Genomic DNA, 17319 nt, shown 5'->3' on the forward strand with positions numbered 1-17319 from the left:
AAGCTCAATACTACCCCTTGTCTGGCCACCCCAGGCCCTGGCTGTCTTGGCCTGCCCCCGGACACTGAGGACACGGCCCAGTGCCCAGTGTTGGCAGCACCTCCATCCTGCTCCCAGCTCCAAGAGGACATGGTAGGGAAGGTAGGGCTGGAGCCAGCCCAAGGCAGCTGTTGGAAGTTGAGGGGTATGCAGGGGTCCCCTGAGAGGTTCTTGTTTGTCCAAGGCCCTGACTTTGGGGCCGGTGTAGACTGAGCATTGGGTGAAGCCATGTAGGCTCCCAAATCTCAGGCCTCAAGCAGAGTCCCCCATCCTCCTAAGGGGGAGGCCCTGCACCCTGCCAGGCTTAGCCTCTGTGCGTGGGTGTGGGAACTTGAGGCATTCCTGTAGAGTTGGGTTGAAACCCTGTACCCCAGATCTAGTGGTCAGCCAGGCTCCTGGGCTAGAAAGCAGGCCAGAGGACTAGAACTCAGGCAGCGGGCCCAAAGGCCCCACTCTCCTTCCTTTTTCTTTTCTAAATGCTCCCCCCACCCCCAAGGAGTCTCAGTTGAGGAGGTGACCTCCTGTTCTCCCTCCTCCGAGTACACAACTGGAGGGAACAGATTGAAATAGCAACTACAGCAGCAGGGATTTAGGGCAGACCAGAAAGAATCTCTCAGTGCTGAACCCCATGGGGGTCCCCAGTGTCCTAGGTTCAGGGCCCAGATAGTCTGGAGCCTAGTTCTTCAGGTTCTTTTTTTTGATCTGTGGAATTTTTGCTTTCTTTTACGTAAAATCTTACTCTCAGTATTCAAAACTCTAGAAGGTGATGCTCAGGGTAGGGGGGCTGGGCCCAGAGCCCAGGCTGTCCTGCCCTCTTCTCAGGCAGGTAGAGCTCCCTTCAAGGGCCCAAAGGTCCCCAGAGAAAGAGACCCCTGTTCCTCTCCAGGCTCATCTGCCTTAAGTGGGAAGTGTTGTCCAAACTTGCCGTGCTATAAGAATGACAGATTTCCATATCCCTTCCCTGTAGATTCTAGTCCAGGAGGTCTGGGATGAAGCCTAGTAATGTGCATTTTGACAAACCCCTTAAGTAATACCTGTGACCAAGCAAGTATAGGAAGTACGGGGCTCACTTAAATCCTTGTAGCTTATTCTGCTGAGGTGGCCCAGGAAGGCTGACCAGTCCCCCCTCCTCCAGTCTCTCCTGAGCACCCAGGACCTCCCTTATTCCTCAGAGAGAGGCAGAGGAGGGAGGGGGTGCTGGGGGCATCCAAAGAGGGGAGAAAGTAAGAGGCCCAGCCAGAACCAGGAGAAATGCCCCAGATTTGTGCTTCTCTGCAGCTCTCCAGTGTGTTTGGGGAGCTGGTCTGTGTCTCTGCTGGCAGAGGTCACTTGAGGGGGGAGGGCAACTTAGACTGGGTTGGCCTGGGGCAGAGGAGGATGAGGGAAGAGCTCATTACATCTACCCTCCCATCTGGGATTGGGTTGGGCAGAAAGCCTCTGAGAAATGTGGGCTGGTTCTGCTCCATTTTAAATGGGAGCAGGGGTGGAGATGGCCGATAAAATAGGTCTCCTCATTTCACAGAGAAACAGGTCCAGAGTGGGACAGAGGGGAGAGGGGCTGGCCTGGGCTGGGCAATGAGTAGGCTTGACTAGACCCACCTGAGGTCACGCCGTGAGCTGGTCAGAGCAGAGCCTGACTCCCTTCCAGTGCTCTCCCCAGAGTGTCCTGCATAGCCTTCTCATGAGTCTGAAGTGTGGCACTCGCTTGGGTGGGAGTCTGGGCTTGTGGGGGAAACCCAAGCCCCTCCTCCTTCCTCTTCACAGCCAGGGTTGTGGACCCTGGATGGGCGGAGGCAGCCTCTCCCCTCCGTAAGGCTCCCGCCCGTCTCCGCACCCTCCCAGCACCCTGGACAGCGCCTCACGCTGGGTCGCCTGGTGGCTGCCGCCTCCTTGCTTTGGCTAGGGGGTGGGGGGCTCCTGTGATAAAGCTGAACCTCTGTTGACTTTCTTGCCTCCTCTCTAAAGTCCCCCCCACTAAAGGCAGCGTCCATCCAGTTCCCTCCAGTAACCACAAAGATTCGCTCCTTTCCTGCTCCGGGAGCCAGGCTGGGAGAACCAGGGACGGCCAGCGGGTGGGTTGCTCTCTGCCTGGGATTCATCTCCATTGCTCACAGTGGAAAAGGTCTGGGAGGGGGGACACCGGACCCTTCCCCAGCTCTTCCCAACCTGGATCTTCCTCAGAGGGCTTTGGTGAATTCTGGAGGGTGCAACAGAGACACCCAAGAGGTAACAGGGAAGGTAGGGTCTGGGGCACTTGGGGGTGGCCAGGGTTCAGGGGAGAGGGGAGTGGGGCTGTCTGGGTGGGGCAGTGAGAAGGCCCCAACCTGGACTCAGACTCCAGCCGGAGAGTCCTGAGGAGAGCACCTCAGCCATTCTCTGCTCCCAGTTACCTGCCCTGGTGCTGGTTCCACTGGGCTTCAGCACCTCCAGCCCCTGCCCTGGGTGATCAACCCCTTCATCTCTCCACCTGCCACCAGGTCTAGTGGAGTTCCAGAGCAGCTGGGACGAAGTGAAGCAGCAGCCGCCATGGATGAGCAGACGCTCCTATCTGCACTGCCTGGGGAAGGTGGTGCTGCCTGGGACCCCAGCCTGGGACCTGAGGCCACAGCGTCTTCTGAGGAGGAGCCTGGAGTCCAGAATGGAACAGCTGTCAGTGAGGGCCCCAGCAGCAGCCACAGCAGCCCAGGACCTGAGACAAGGGGCACCCCAGCGGGCACTGAGGAGCCCAGAAAGGGCCTGGACATGGCCCTCCACGGCCTCAACCTTGGCCTGTCCCTTGCCAAAGGCCTAGCCCTGGGGCGAGACTCGAACATTCTGGAAGACTCAGCAGAGGCCGGACCCTGGAGGGCTGGCGGGCTGGCAGAGGGGGATGATGCCCCCAGGAGCCTCTGTGCAGACACTGAGGACCCTCAGCTAGGGTAAGTGGGTGTCTTGGGATGGGGCTTGCCACATTCAGCTGCTCCACTCCTGTGTGGCCTGGGCCTGATCACTTAGCCTCCCTCTTCCTTGATTTTCTCATATGTGAAACGGGGACTGCATGCCCCTGCTGTGTCCAGCCTGTGAGGATAGAGCTTTCAGAGGCCAGTAGGCCTGTCATGCCCTCCTGCCCCCAAATAGTTACCATCAAGGGTTTGTCTCTATGTGGGGTGGAAGGGCTGCCTGCACCGCCTCCATCCCAGGCTGGACATTTAGGGTTCCAAGTCCCTTTAAAATGCCTTGATGTGAAAGGTCATTTGGTCTTTCCCTCTGCCTCCTGGAGATCAGAATCTCCCACATCCTGCAGCTGACCCCACACAGGCTTTCTAAGGTAATCTCTCTCCTATCCCTCACCTGAGGTTCTACCAGGTGAAGTTCTGCCATCAAGAAGTTCTACCAGGAATCTCACCTTAGTCTTTCTTGCTGGAGTTACAGCCTCATTTCTGTTATCTTCAGCAGGAGATGGAGATGCCTGGGTTCTTCGGGGTACCAGAAGAACAGTAAGGGCAGTAGAGCTGGGACAGGGGGATGTGTAAAAGACCCCAGGGTGGGCTGAGGAAAGAAAGTGTACTGAGGTCTCATATACAGATGATCAGGCAAGTGTGTGGGAGGACATGTGTGAGTGTGTGTGTGCCTAGCAGGGTCTGGGGGTGCTGAAGCCCGATGGAACCATTTCCTGGTTGTACAGTTGTGGGTGCACATCTGGGTTCGTACGTGGGTGTGTAGGGATACATTTTGCCTAGGTCTCTAGGTAAGAATGTGAGTACATGGGCTGTGCATACTGTGTGTGCCAGGTGTGCTGTGGTCCTAAGAGAGTTTCCATCCAGGCCTAGGGCAGTCATCTGGCTGGCAGGGGTGGGGGGCCAAGGGCCTGGGGCTTCTTGGAGCACACTCTGTTTAGACAGTGTATTTATTTGGGATGGCCGAAGGTGGAGGCAGATGGAGGTTTGGGGATTGGGCTGATGCCAGGGCCCCCCAGTGTCAGAACAGTCCCAGCAGTGACCCTTCTCTCCTTCCCTTCCCCCAGGAAGTCAGCAGCAGAAGCAGCTGCCACCCCAGCCCCCTGTCAGGGGGGCTCCTTTTAATTTTCTGCCCTCCTCCCCACTTCCCATCCCCAGCAGGAGAGGGCCTCAGGGGGACACATCTCCCCTCCTGCTGGGGGTGGGTGGGAAGTGGGTGCGGCTTCAGCCTTTTCTCTTAGAGGCCAGTGAGTTTCTCCTGGAAGGACCCCCCTGCCCCTTTCTTTCCATGTCTTTTCCTGCTGCCTCTACGTTTCTGTCTCTCTTGCTCTGTCTGTCTCTGTTCCTCTCTGTTTCTTGTGCTCTCTGTGTCTCTTTTTTCTCTCTGTCTTGTATTTCTTTCATTGCTCTGCTCTCTCCCTCCTCTTTCTTGTCTCTATTTCTGTCTTTCTCTCATCTCTGTCTTGGTCTCTCAATCTCTCTCTCCCTTTCCTCCACTGCCTTTCCTGCATCGTTCCTGTACATAAGAGTCCTCCCAGGACACCTCGGGCCACCCACATGTGGCACACACTCTAGATGGTAGGGATCCATCGGTGGACAAAGCAGACAAACATTCCTGCTCTCATGGAGCTTATGGTCTTGTGGGGAGACAGAAATAAACAATAAAAATAATGAATGAATTATATTGTATGCTGGAAGGGGATAAGTGCTTTGGAAAAAATAAAGCAGGAGAAAGGGGATCAAGTGGTTGGGGGCATAAATAGGGCAGTCAGGAAAGACCTCACGGAGAAGGTGACGAGGACAGAGGGCCTTGGCCATATAGGTGTCTGAGGAAGAGCACCCTGGCCGAGGGAACAGCCAGTGTTAAGGCCTCTTTGGGGGGCAGCATGGCCCCCCTGTTCATCCAGCCAGTGAATAGCAAGAACTACTGAGCACTGCTGGGTGCTGGGTGCTCCCTGGCCTTGAGGAGATTTTGTTCTGTGAGGTGGGGGGGTCGGGAGTTGGGAACATTTGTCAAACAGGTGAACAAACATTCTGATAAGGGTTGGGGAGGAAACAGAGAGAGCTGGAGGACAGAGAATAACGAGGAGTGCGACCCCACCTCTCTGTCTCTCTGAGGACACGAAGGCAAACCCGAGAGCTGGGACGTGGTGGGCTGAGCTCAGAACCTCAGGCTGTGGGGAGAGTGACATTATGACCCAGCGTGACACTAGTTGTGACAGGGAGATGCTCACACTGCCGTGGGGGCCCAGAGGCTGGGCTGGAGGTAGGGGCCCCATGTTCATTCATTTAGACAAATGCCCGCTGTGGGCCAGGCCCAGGCTGGCACTGAGGGGCAGGGACCATAGCTGTCTTTTCCACTGCTATATCCCTAGCACCCAGCCCAGTATCTGGCACTCAGCTCAGTAAGTACTGGCTGAAAGAACAGATAAACAGGACTCAACCCATGCCTGCTTCTCACCCCCGGGACACAGAGGTGCTCCCAGACATGGATTGGTGCAACCACCAGTACATATAATGGGGGACACCTGGCAGGGTGGTGATGGGGTGCCCCTGCATCCCACAGGCCGGACGGCCCTGAGGAGCCAGATGTTCGGGATGGCTTCAGCGCCACATTCGAGAAGATCGTGGAGTCGGAGCTGCTGCGGGGCACCCAGTACAGCAGCCTCGACTCCCTGGACGTGCTGAGCCTCACGGATGAGAGCGACAGCTGCGTCAGCTTCGAGGCCCCCCTCACGCCCCTCATCCAGCAGCGGGCCCGGGATAGCCCCGAGCCAGGGGCTGGGTTGGGCACTGGGGACATGGGGTCTGAGGGGGACATGGGGATGGCTTGTGGTGATGGGGAGCTGGGCAGCCCCCTGCGGTGCTCCATCTCCTGCAGCCGCTCAGAGAATGTCCTGAGCTGCCTGTCTCTCACGGCTGTGCCCAATGGCTTCCACGAGGATGGGCCCCAGGGCCCAGGTGGGGACGAGGATGATGATGAGGAAGATACGGACAAGTTGCTGAACTCAGTCAGGTAAGGTGGGGCCCAGGCTGGGAGCTGGGAGGACCACCGAGCAGATGGGGAAACGGAGGCCCAGAGGAGGCAGAGCAGGTTAGGGCAGCGTTAACAATCTCTCTCCCAGGTCATTTTGCCCATCCCTCTGTTCCCAGACCCTCCATCCCCAGTCCTGAGGTTCCTTCCACCTTGCCCCTCCAGGTCTCCGCAGCCCAGATTGGGTCAGGGAGCTGGGTTATGGGCATGTGCAGCCTGGAATGAGCTCACTTAAAAGGCTCTTCTAGAAGCATGCCTTGATTTCCTCTTACTGCAGTGGAGCTTCTTTCCCTGCGCTGACCCCCTTGTAGGTTTTCAGAGGCCTGGGGGAGATCTTCTAGCCCCCACTCAGGGCTTCTGACCCTGTGCCTTTGATTCCCCTCCTCTCCATTCCCCTGTCCCTCTGTAGTGACCCCAGCCTGAAGGATGGCCTGTCGGACTCGGACTCGGAGCTGAGCAGTTCAGAGGGGCTGGAGTCGGGCAGCATGGACCCCCTGGCCAACGGGTGCCAGGGGGTCAGCGAAGCTGCTCGCCGGCTGGCACGCCGCCTCTACCACCTTGAGGGCTTCCAGCGCTGTGACGTGGCCCGGCAGCTGGGCAAGAAGTGAGAGCTGCCTCCTGCCTGCCCTCCTCCCCCAGGCCACCTGAAGGGGGTGTGGGTGACTTCTGTCAGGGGTATCTGGTGCTGGGTGGGTGGCAGGGCTCCTAACAGTCCCAAAGATGCCCCCTCCTGCCTCTGTCCTCATTCCTGGCCTCGCCCTAAATCTGTTTCCTTTCTGGGCTGCTTGGGTGAGGGCTGACACCCTCAGGAAGGAGACGGAGGTGGGGCTGGGGATGGTGGTGGTAGATGTGGGATGTGGTTATGGGGCCACAGTGGGCCAGGGAGAGGGGAGAACTGGGGCCTGTGGTGGGAACTGCTGGGACCCAGGAGCTTGGGAAGGGGTTCCTGGCTCTCACTAAGCCTTACTGTCTATTGGGACCAGCTGAAGGGGCTGAAGTTCCCAAAGAACAAACCCTGGCCTTTGGAAGGGGGATTATCCAGATGAGAGTCCTGAAGGGGAGTTGAGGACAGGCAGGGATTGTGAGACTGAGGACGATTGCCAGCTTCTCCTGAGCACGTCTGACCACCTGCGCGTCCACCCACCTTTGGACCCTTCCACCCAGAGTGCCTCCCGACTCCCATGTTGAGGTTTCGAGATTTGCAGCAGGCCTGGCTGCCGGAGAGCTGCTCACAGCGCGGAGGGAAGCGGCGCGGACCCTTGGCCACAAGGGGGCGCTGACCCGGGGCTTCAGTGTGCACGGAGGCGCCGGGAGCCCCTCGGCGCCGCTCAGCCCCGGGATCCCGGCCTCCCCTTCTCCCTCCCACCTCTTCCACCCCGGCAGCCGGCCCCCCAGAATTGCTCCAGCCTGGAAATCACCACTCAGCCATCCCCCGTTCCCGCTGGGGCTGTAACGCACGAACCTGACACCCTCTGGGGAGCCCTCACTGGGGCTTATCCCTCCCTCTCCCCCAGGAGCCTTCCCATCACCATTTAACTGTGCTGAAGTCGGCTTCAGCTTAAAAACAAAAATCCTTCCTCAATTCCACTTCCTCCTCCAGCCTCCGGCCAAAATCCTTGCGTTTTCTGCGGGGGTAGAGGGCGTCTCCCTTAGCCGCTGGGTCAGGCTTGCTTCCACCCTCCCAGCCCCTTCAAACCTGTCTTGCCAAGGTCGCTATGGCCGGTGTGTTCGAATCCAGGCCTCACCTTACCCGCTTCCGCCACTCCTTACTTTTCCTTTAATTGAAGGTCTAATTGTAAGAATTTCAAACACACACCAAAAGCAGAGAAAATAATATATTAACCTTCTACGTGCCCATTACCCAGCTTCAACATTATCAAAATTTTTCCATTCTTGTTTAATATATTACATCTATAGCTTTTAGAACATTTTTTTCTGGAATATTTTAAAGCATATTTCAGGCACTCTATCATTTGATCCATAAATAATTCAGAATGTATCTCAGACTTTTTTTATATAATCATAATTCCATTATAATTTTTGACAAAGTTAACAAAAATTACTTAATATCTTCAATATTCCATCTGTGCTTAGTTTTCTCTCAAAAGTGTCTTTCTGCTGTCAGTTTGCTCAAATCAGGATCCAGACAAGTTCTACATGTTGCATTTGGCTGATGTTTCTTAAATCTCTTTTAATTAGCAAGTCCCCCTCTGTTTTTTCATGCTATATATTTGTTGAAGAAACAGCCATTTGTCTTTAAGAACTTCCCACGTTTTGGGTTTGGCCACTGTAGCCCATGGTGTTATTTAACACATTCTTCTATTTTCCCGTGCCTCCTGTTAACGGGAGGGAGAGTTCCAGATTTGATCAAATTCAGGTGGAAATTTGTTTTCTTTTGTGGCAAGAATTCTTCACTCGTTTTCTTGAAATACTTTCTTTGTTGGCCTCCAGGACACCACACCCCTACCTCTTGTCCTGCTATTTCTGTCTCCTTCACTGGCTCCCTCTCCTCAGTCCCCCCTCTGTCCTGTGAGCCCTCCCCACGTGGGCGCTCCCCGCCTCCAGCAGGTTGTTAGTAACCATCTAGTTGCTGACAATTCTCACGTGTGTGCATCTGCCCCATCCACTGTCTTGAACGCTGGAAGATTTTCCCAGGGGGCTCCCTGCTTGGACATGCCTGACCCCTCCCTGGGGATTCTGCCTTTCTGCCTCCTAAATATCTCTCCTTCGCATCTCCCAGACAATGACTCCAGCCTCCCAGTGGGTCTCCACTCAGCAGTTAGAGAGAATGTACCGGTATACAGTTCTGACCATTTCACTCATCCTCGTCAGTGCTTCAACCCCCTCAGAATCAAGCCCAGATCATCCCTCTGGTGCATAGGCTCTGTTTCCTGCCTCGTCTCTTGCCATCCCATTCCTGCTCCCCAGGCCCTGACCACACTGACCCTACAGGAAGCTTCTTGGACATGTCAAGCAGTTTCCTCTGCTGGCGATTATCTGTGTCTCCCCACCCCCTACCCCTTCATCAGGCTGGTTCTTACTCTCCTGCAGGTGTGGGCTGAGACATCACCTCCTCCAGGAAGACTTCCTGACCCCCCAGGTCCAGGTGGAACTGTCAGATGCTGACTGGCCAGCAGGGGTTGGGCAGGTCTGGGTGGATGGGTCAGTGTGCCTTGGGCCCATTGTTCTTTCATCCTTGGGTTGTGCTTCTGATGGGTCACTCCATGCTCTCTTGACAGCAATGAGTTCAGCAGGCTGGTGGCCGGGGAGTACCTCAGTTTCTTCGACTTCTCGGGCCTGTCTCTGGACCGGGCGCTCAGGTGAGTGGGGCTGGGACGGGGCAGTGCCTGCAGGTGGTACTGGCAGCCCATCTGGATTCTCCTGCCAGCTCTATCATAAACTTGCTGGGCAACCTTGGGCAGGGCCCTTGACCCTTCTGGTAAGGCTTTGGGAAAGGGGTCATGAGAGCAGCAGCTGTCCATCAGTGAGTGCCAGCTGTGTGGCAGGCACCAAGGATATAAAGATGCAAACGGAGTCTTGACTGTCCTGTGTAGAGCACATCCTGTGTGCCGGACGCTGTGGGTCTTTGCTCATCTGCTTACTTCCTGCTCAGGACACCTGTAAAGCAGGCATTGTCATTCCCGTTTTTCACAGGGAGAGACTGTGGGCCAGAGAGGTAAGAGACTTCCCTGCAGTTATTGAGTTAGGAGGTGGTAAGAGAGGGATTTGATCTCAGATCATATTGGCATTTGGACCGAGGGAGTAGACAGTCACCTTGCCCCTTAGGAGGGCCAGGTGTAGACCCCAGGAAGCAGGGGGGCATGGAATGGGTGGATGTAGCCCAGTGTCTGGCAGCAGGGTCACCGGGGAGACTCAAAGGCAGGGGCCTGGATGGGGCAGGCCGGCGGTGTCTGAGCTAGGGGGTGGGTGGTCCATGTATGTCAGACCTTTTTACTGTATCCCATGTGTCTCTTTTATGTATTTTCCATCCATTTTTCTCTGCTCCCAGTTGGGATATTTTCTGTTGACTTGCTTTCATTTCTCTCACCCTGTTTTCTGTCTAATATACTGTTAAACCCATTTATTGACTTTTTTTTTCAGGTCTAGAATTTCCGTTTTATTTTTTAAAAGATTCTAATTCTCTAGGGATTTCTCCAGGTTTTTCACTTATTTTGTCCATTTTTCCCTATATTTTCTTGAAGGTACTAATCATAGTTATTTTTAAATCCTTGTTTGCTAACTCTGCTATCTGAACCGTCTGTATCTGTTTTTGTTGTCTTTCTTTCCTCTTGGTTTTCCATCATGCATCCTGTCCCTTTGCACGCTTAGTAAATTTCTAATTAAAGGCTATGCCTTTTGGATAGAGTTGTAGCGGCTCTGGAGATGTTCCTGCGACAGGGTTTACCCTGCCCTTGGCAGCTAAAAGGGGCACAGCCACCCTGATCCAATCAGGGCTGCACTGAAGGTTTTGTAAGGCTCAGGGTTCACCCCTCACAGGGTGAAGGTCCTCAGGGCTTTCCACTGGGAACCCGGTGAGTGCACTGGGGCCTCTCCCCTTGGTGGGTTAGAACGTCAATCTTTGTCTCCTCTGTACAGTAAGACTGTCAAAAAAAAATCCCTCTACTCAAAGGATTTTTGCTTAGCTCTTTAGCCTCCTGCCCCTCATAGCTTCAAAATTGGGCAAGTATCCCAAGGGGTAAACTGACGAAGTGTTTATAGCCTCTTCATTCTCCAGATTTGTCTCTCCAGACCATGAGACCATCAAAAGCACTGCTCGCTTCTCTGACCCTCACCCACTTCTCAGGCAGCCTCTTACCTTGCCTGTGGTCAGCAATGGCCCGAGGGAAAAAGTGGCTGCAGAGGTCAGTGCACCTGCCTTCGGTTCTCTCCTCTCCAGGACCTCGGCTGTCTGGTCCTTGCTGAGTCAGCTTTAGAGAGATGTACTTTGTCTGGCTTTTCTAGTTGTTCTCCGTGGAAGTGTTGGCCTGCCGTAAGCTGCTCTGTGCTGAGCTAAGTCTTGAAGTTTGCACTGGAATGAGGTGTTAGAAGGGGCATGGGTGCTGTCCTGGAGGACCTTGTGGGACAGCCCAATAGTCTGAGGTGCAAATGTGTGGGTCCTGGAGCGCCCCAGAAGGTGCTGGATGTAAAGCAGTGTTTGGGGAGGCAGCGCTGGCAGCAGGGTGCTGGTGACCTTTGAGTTGGAAGCTCAAGGGTCAGGTGGAAGAGGACAAGGCTGAGGCCAGGCAGTGGGGTGAGAGGGGAAAGATCACGTGTGAAAGGCTGCACAGAGGATGGAGTTGAGTAGAAGGGCTTGTGGCACTGGGATGCAAAGAAGAGGGCAGGAGGTGGTAGGAGTGTCTCTGGGAAGCTAGAGAGATAGGTGGTGGCTGTGCTGGGTGTGGGGCTCAGTGAAGACCCTGGGAAGGGGAGTTTGGTTTGGGGAGTAGGTGCAAGGTTAGCTCATAGGACAGGCTGAGGCTGGGATGGGGGATGGATCTTTGAAAGTCCTAGTGGACTGTGAGAAGAGGGAGGGTCCAGAGCTGGGGGGCAGATGGGGAGAGGAGGAAAATCAGGTGTCAGATAGGAGAATTTGTTTTTATTCAGCAGTTGAATGATTGGGGTTGAATTGCAAGAGGTAGTCTGCAATGTGGATGCCTTGGGAAGTTGTAGAGGGTAAGGGCTGGCCAGGATGTGGCTTGTAGGTTCCAGGGTGCCTTGGGCCAGAAATAGAATGAACCACAGCAAAATTAGGAAGAGACCAGCCTTGTATTTGCTGAACCCAGAAAAACAGGGCCTCAGAGTGACTTCTCAAGGGAAGAGGTGCCTCCAGGTTGCAGGTGAAGGACTCGGCCGGCCCCCTCTCCCAGCCCTGTCTGATTTGGGGATCAGCGGTCAGGGGCCCTGGAGAGGCAGTGGCCTTTGAATTGGGCCTTGAGGGGGAGGCAGAGCCATCCAGCAGAGGAGGGAAGGGCCTTTGAGGTGGGGGCCCAGACTATGCAGAGGCCCTGAGGCGTGAGGGTGTTTTTCCTGTGGAGGGTGTGAAGACTGGGATGGGAGCGATGGTGCATGTTTAGGGGGCAGGAGGGCAGGAAGCAGGAACCATGAGGTGAGGGGCTTGGATGCTATTCTGAAGGTTCTGGGAGCCAGGGACAGTTTTTAGCAGGGGTGAGTCTCGACCTCATGAATGTTTGGAGGGACCCCTGGGTGTCTGTGAGGTGCAGGGCAGGGGCCTGTGAGGAGGCAGTTGCAGCCCCCTGGGCATGTGATGAGGGCAGAGGAGGAGGAGGAGAGATCGAGACGGAGGGCACAGAACGAACCTTTGGGGCTTGGTGGCTGCTCAGATGTGGGGGTGGGGGAAGGGCTCGGGGCCAGGCAGGGGCACGCCGAGGAGGGGGGACCACTGAGGAAGAGCAGTTTGAGGGGCAGCAGTGCGGGTCCAGCCGGAGAGAAAGGAGTGAGGAGAGGGCGTGCACCCTGAGAAGAGGCAAGGCGGTCTCTGAGGCGCCCATCTGTTTGCTTGCCACAGTCTGCCCCCTGCCTACTTCCAGAAGGCCCTGAGGGGAGAGGAGGGCTGAAGCTCTGAAGCTGCCCAGGGACCCCTGGCCTCTGCACTTGAGATGCCACCCTGGGGGCCCGGGTGTCCCCCTGGGCCCGGAGAGGGTGTCCAGGTCCCCAGGTGCTGGAGCTTCTGCCCCCTGGGGTGGGTGTGTTGGGAGAAGGGGGCTGGGTGAGGACCTAGGCTGAGTCAGGGCTCTGGGAGGCCCTCAGCAGCCTCACACTGCCTTCCAGGACCTTCCTGAAGGCCTTCCCGCTGATGGGGGAGACGCAGGAGCGCGAGCGGGTCCTCACGCACTTCTCCCGCCGGTACTGCCAGTGCAACCCGGATGACAGCACCTCAGAAGGTATGGCCACCCACCCCCTCTGCCGACCCACCTAGCCACCCCCCAGGTAGGCCCTGTGCCTGCCCACCCCTTCCTGCTGCCACCTTGGTCTGCTGCCGATAGGCTGTCCTCTCTGGCATACAGCAGGTGCTAAATAAATGTTAAAAGATTAAGCGATGGCATGTGGAATGGGACTGCCTCTGGGGCAGGACACCTCCCAGTGTCTCACCCATGGTCCTTCCCAGTGCCTGGAGTTCTTCATCCTCGAGATTCTGTCCTTGGGTTTCCATCCCCCTGCCCCCTGTTACCAGGCTGATCTGGTGTGGAGGTTGGGTTCAGAACCCTCGTGGGGACGGGCTGGCCCTACAGACAGATCTCAGGCCCAGAAACTGGGGGCCCAGCCCGTTATTGGAGGAGACACAGGCCATGGCAGGAACTGGTGTGTCCCAGGACCCAGAGCCGTTCCTGGGTCTGAGGCTAAAGCAGGGTTTGACCACGGGAGGCCAGAGTCTGTGCTGGAGCAGGCCCCGGGGTCAGTCCCTCTGAGGGAGGGCTTGGCCCGCAGCCGGGGCAGGTGAGTGACTCCAATGCTGCAGTGGTGAGTTTGGCAGGTGGCCAGCCTCTTCCTGCCTCCAAGGCCTCCAGGGGTGACAGGGGTGTGGCTGGGGTGGGGCGAGCTGGGGCCTCACACTGAGGGCACTGCCGTCTCTGGTTTAGATGGGATCCACACGCTCACCTGTGCCCTGATGCTGCTCAACACAGACCTGCACGGACACGTGAGTGGGGGTGGGAGGGTGCGGGCAGGACCCTCCCGGAGCTGTCCCTGAGGTCCACCCTTTGCAGCCCCCTTCCTGAACCCACACCCAGTGGCCACGTTCCTTTCAGCAGACCCAGGAATTGGCAACTTGGCTTCTAGACGTGGCCCTGCCCACAGTTTTATCCATCTGAGACCCACCCGTGTCCCTGCCCTCGAGCGGGGCAGTGAGAAGGGTTGAGGTGCATGGGAAGTGCTGGACACTGCTAAAGGATCATCTGCTCTTCCAGCCCTCATCTCGCAAACCCAAAGGCAGCCCCCTTTCAATACCGGGTCCCAGACACCCCCAGGCAAACGAGAGGTGACCAGGTGACCGGCCTGGGGTGCCCTGGGCTGTGGGGGCGGAGACTGGGGTAGGCCCTTGGCACGGCTCAATCACTCCTTCTTCTTTCCTCTCTCTGCTCCGGGGACCCCCACTCTGGGCTCTCTTGCCCCCTCAGGTGGTAAGTGCAGCTGGTGGTGTGCACGCTCCTGTGTGCCTGGACCCTCCATCTCCATGCTTCCCTTCTGTGTCCCCCCATCATGCCATCGGGCCCCACCCAATCCCTGCCCTGCCATTGCTCACCCAGTGTGGCCACAGCCCCCTGTTGGGTTGGGGATATTTCAGTGACTCATGGGGACAACAGGCCAGCATGTCTGGTTTTGGGGTTAGCCAGGAAAGCCCAGGGGATATAGGGTGGAAGGGAGATCTGGGACAGACCTGACCTCAGATCCTGCTCCTACCTCCACGTGGCAGCTGTGTGACCCTGGGCAAGTCACTCCGAGTCTCAGGTGCCACATCTGTGCAAGGAGAATAATGGTTTTCCCCACAGTGTCATGGGAGGAGTGAGAGAGGTGATAGACAAGACCTGAGTGTCAGGGTCTGGCGCCCAGAAAGGATTTTATTATGAGTAATAGTATTCATTAATAAAATTAAAATTAAAATTAAAATGATAGAGAGCTGAAGGTCCAGCATGAGGGCCCTGGGAGGGTCTGGAATGGGAGGGCTGAGGTCTGGTGGCTGCCTCAGTGAGCGTCGGACGGGGAGGAGCAGCCCGTGAGCCGGAGACTCGGCTGGGCTTGTGGGCACACCGGGGCACCTGGGCTGGGAAGGGCAGGAGCCTTGGCACCCTCGTCATTGGGAAAAGCAAACGTGTGACAATGCTGTGAGTGTTGGGGTGAGGGAGGGAGAGCCGTCAAGGATGAGGCAATTAGAGATGGGAGGGGGCGGGTGGGAGAAGTCGTTGCAGGAGAGGTCCAACCTGAAGCAAAGATGAGCTGTTTTTCAGGAGCAGCTTAATTTCTCCCATATCTTCTGTTGCTTGAAGAGCAGCAGCGGGAGCCGCTGGTGAGAGGGTTGGGGCTGGACAGTGTTGGGCGTGAGGACCAAGGCAAGGGCAGGGGCCAGGCAGAAGGAGGGGTCTGTCCGTTCTCAGGTGACGACAGTGCCTCTTACGAGAAGCTTAAGAAAGTACCAAGTATAACTAAGGTTTAATCTCAGCTTGCAAATAGTGGCAAAGGTTTGCCTGCCCACAGGGCTTTTGATCTGCCCCTCCCCTTGCCCTGAAGTTTGACTCTGCTTTCTTTCTGCTTGGCCTGCCCCATCCAGCTTTTAGGGCGAGCCCCAAAGACAGGCTGGGGTTGTTTTGGCTTCAGGGCTGCACAGGGAGGTCCTGCCAGTCCTGTGGCAAAAGGCGGAGTCAGAGGCAGCGAGGAGGGTTCCCCACCTGGACAAATCCTTGGGCAGCCCCCGCACCCCATCCAGCCTCCACTCTGGGAAGGACAGAGGCTTGGGGAGATGGTCACCTTGTCCTCAGAGAGCCGGGATGGGCTGCGGTCAGGTCGGCCGTGACTTGTTTCTGCTGGGAGCAGAGGCTTTGGGAACAGGTCTGAGTGCCAAGGGTCAGCTGTCCATCCAGATGGGGACGGGAGGGAGAGGTGGAGCTGGGAGCTTGGACGTCCTAAATCACCCATGTCTCTTGGACTTTGGAATGATCTGGGTATGTATCTATTTTTGTTTTTCCCCGCTCTGGGTTCCTGTCTTTTTGTCTTATTATTATATTTAAAATTAGATAACTTACCAAGTATGCTTTGACATCTTTGCAATTTGTTGAGTCTTGCTTTTCGGCCCAGTGTAAGATCAATTAATAAATGTTTCATGCAGACCTGAAAAGAATGTGTATTCTGAGGTTGCTGGATATAATGTTCCTTATGTGTCAGTAAAGTCAAACCTTTTAATTGTGCTGTAAAAATCTTGTATACTCTTACCAATTTTAAAAATTTAAAATACATGAACATAATTTACCATTTTAACCATTTTAAAGTGTACAATTCAGTGGCATTCACAATATTGTGCATCATCATTATCTTGTGCATCATCACTATCTTATTCCAGAACTTTTTAATGACCCCAGAAAGAAACCCTGCACCTTTTAAGCAGTCACTCCCTCTTCCTCCCAGCCCTGGTAACCTCTAATCTGTTTTCTGTCTTTATGGATTCATCTGTTCTAGGTATTGATACAAATGGAATCAAACAATGTGTGGCCTTTTGTGCCTGGCTTCTTTCACTTAGCACCATGTTTTCAAAGCTCACTCGTGTTGTGGCGTGTATCACAATGTCATTGCTTTTTCATGGCTGTGTAATATTCCACCAGATGTATATACCACATTTAGTTTATTCATTCATAGGCTGATGGACACTTGGGTTGTTTCCACCTTTTGGATATCGTGAATAGTGCTGCTATGAACATTCATGTACAAGTTTTTGTTTAATACCTATTTTAAATATTCTTTTATATATACCTAGAAGTGGAATTTCTGGGTCATATGGTAATTCTATGTTTAACTTTTTGAGGAACTGCCAAACTGTTTTCCGCAGTGGCTGCACCATTTTACATTCCCACAAGCAATGCATGAGAGTTCCAATTTCTCCAGGTCCTCACCAACACTTTTTTTTTTTTTAGTTATAGGCATCCGATGGGTGTAAAGTGGTATATCATTGTAGTTTGGATTTGCGTTTCCCTAACGACTAATGATGTTGAGCATCTTTTCATGTGCTTATTGGCCACTTGTATACCTTCTTTGGAGATACATCTAATCAAGTCCTTGGACCATTTTTAAATTGGGTTATTTGTCTTTTTGTGGTTGAGTTGTAAGAGTTCTTTATATATTCTGGATATTAAACCCTTATCAGATACATGGTTTGTAAATATTTTCTCCCATTCTGTGCATTGCCTTTTCACTCTCTTGATAATGTCCTTTAGTTACAAAAGTTTTAAATTTTGGTGAAGTTCAAATTATCTATTTTCTTCTTTTGTTGCTTGGGCCTTTGGTGTCATATCTAAGAATCCATTTCCTAATACAAGATCATGATGATATACCCCAATATTTTCTTCTAAGAGTTTTATGGTTTTTACTCTTATGTTTAGATCTGTGATCCATTTTGAGTTAATTTTTGTATATGGTGTGAAGTAAGGGTCCATCTTCATTCTTTTGCATATGGATATCCAGTTTTTCCAGCACAATTTGTTTAAAGACTATTCTTTTACTTTGTGCTCTTTTTAAAAATCAATTCACTATAGACATTTGGGTTATTTCTGGACTAACAATTCTATGCCATTGATCTATATGCCTCCC

General features: G+C 54.3%; 1 protein-coding gene across 5 annotated transcripts in view; it reads left to right on the plus strand.

Moving 5' to 3' along the window:
• Positions 1–17319, plus strand: part of PSD2 (pleckstrin and Sec7 domain containing 2) — a 45993-nt gene that overhangs the window by 10334 nt on the left and 18340 nt on the right. For 2 of the 5 annotated variants that reach the window (XM_037801933.1, XM_037801935.1), the window contains exons 2-9: positions 2517–2957; positions 5542–5991; positions 6419–6613; positions 9249–9329; positions 9664–9685; positions 10759–10871; positions 12799–12911; positions 13608–13666. In XM_037801933.1, the coding sequence (XP_037657861.1) occupies positions 2566–2957; positions 5542–5991; positions 6419–6613; positions 9249–9329; positions 9664–9685; positions 10759–10871; positions 12799–12911; positions 13608–13666 (1425 nt within the window). In that variant the 5' untranslated portion in view covers positions 2517–2565. Of the gene's footprint in view, positions 1–2160; positions 2266–2516; positions 2958–5541; positions 5992–6418; positions 6614–9248; positions 9330–9663; positions 9686–10758; positions 10872–12798; positions 12912–13607; positions 13667–17319 lie in introns of those variants that run through there. The other 3 variants (XM_037801936.1, XM_037801937.1, XM_037801934.1) reach the window with 2 other exon arrangements.

This window comes from Choloepus didactylus, chromosome 13 (genome assembly GCF_015220235.1).
Source record: "Choloepus didactylus isolate mChoDid1 chromosome 13, mChoDid1.pri, whole genome shotgun sequence".
Lineage (NCBI taxonomy): Eukaryota > Metazoa > Chordata > Mammalia > Pilosa > Megalonychidae > Choloepus > Choloepus didactylus.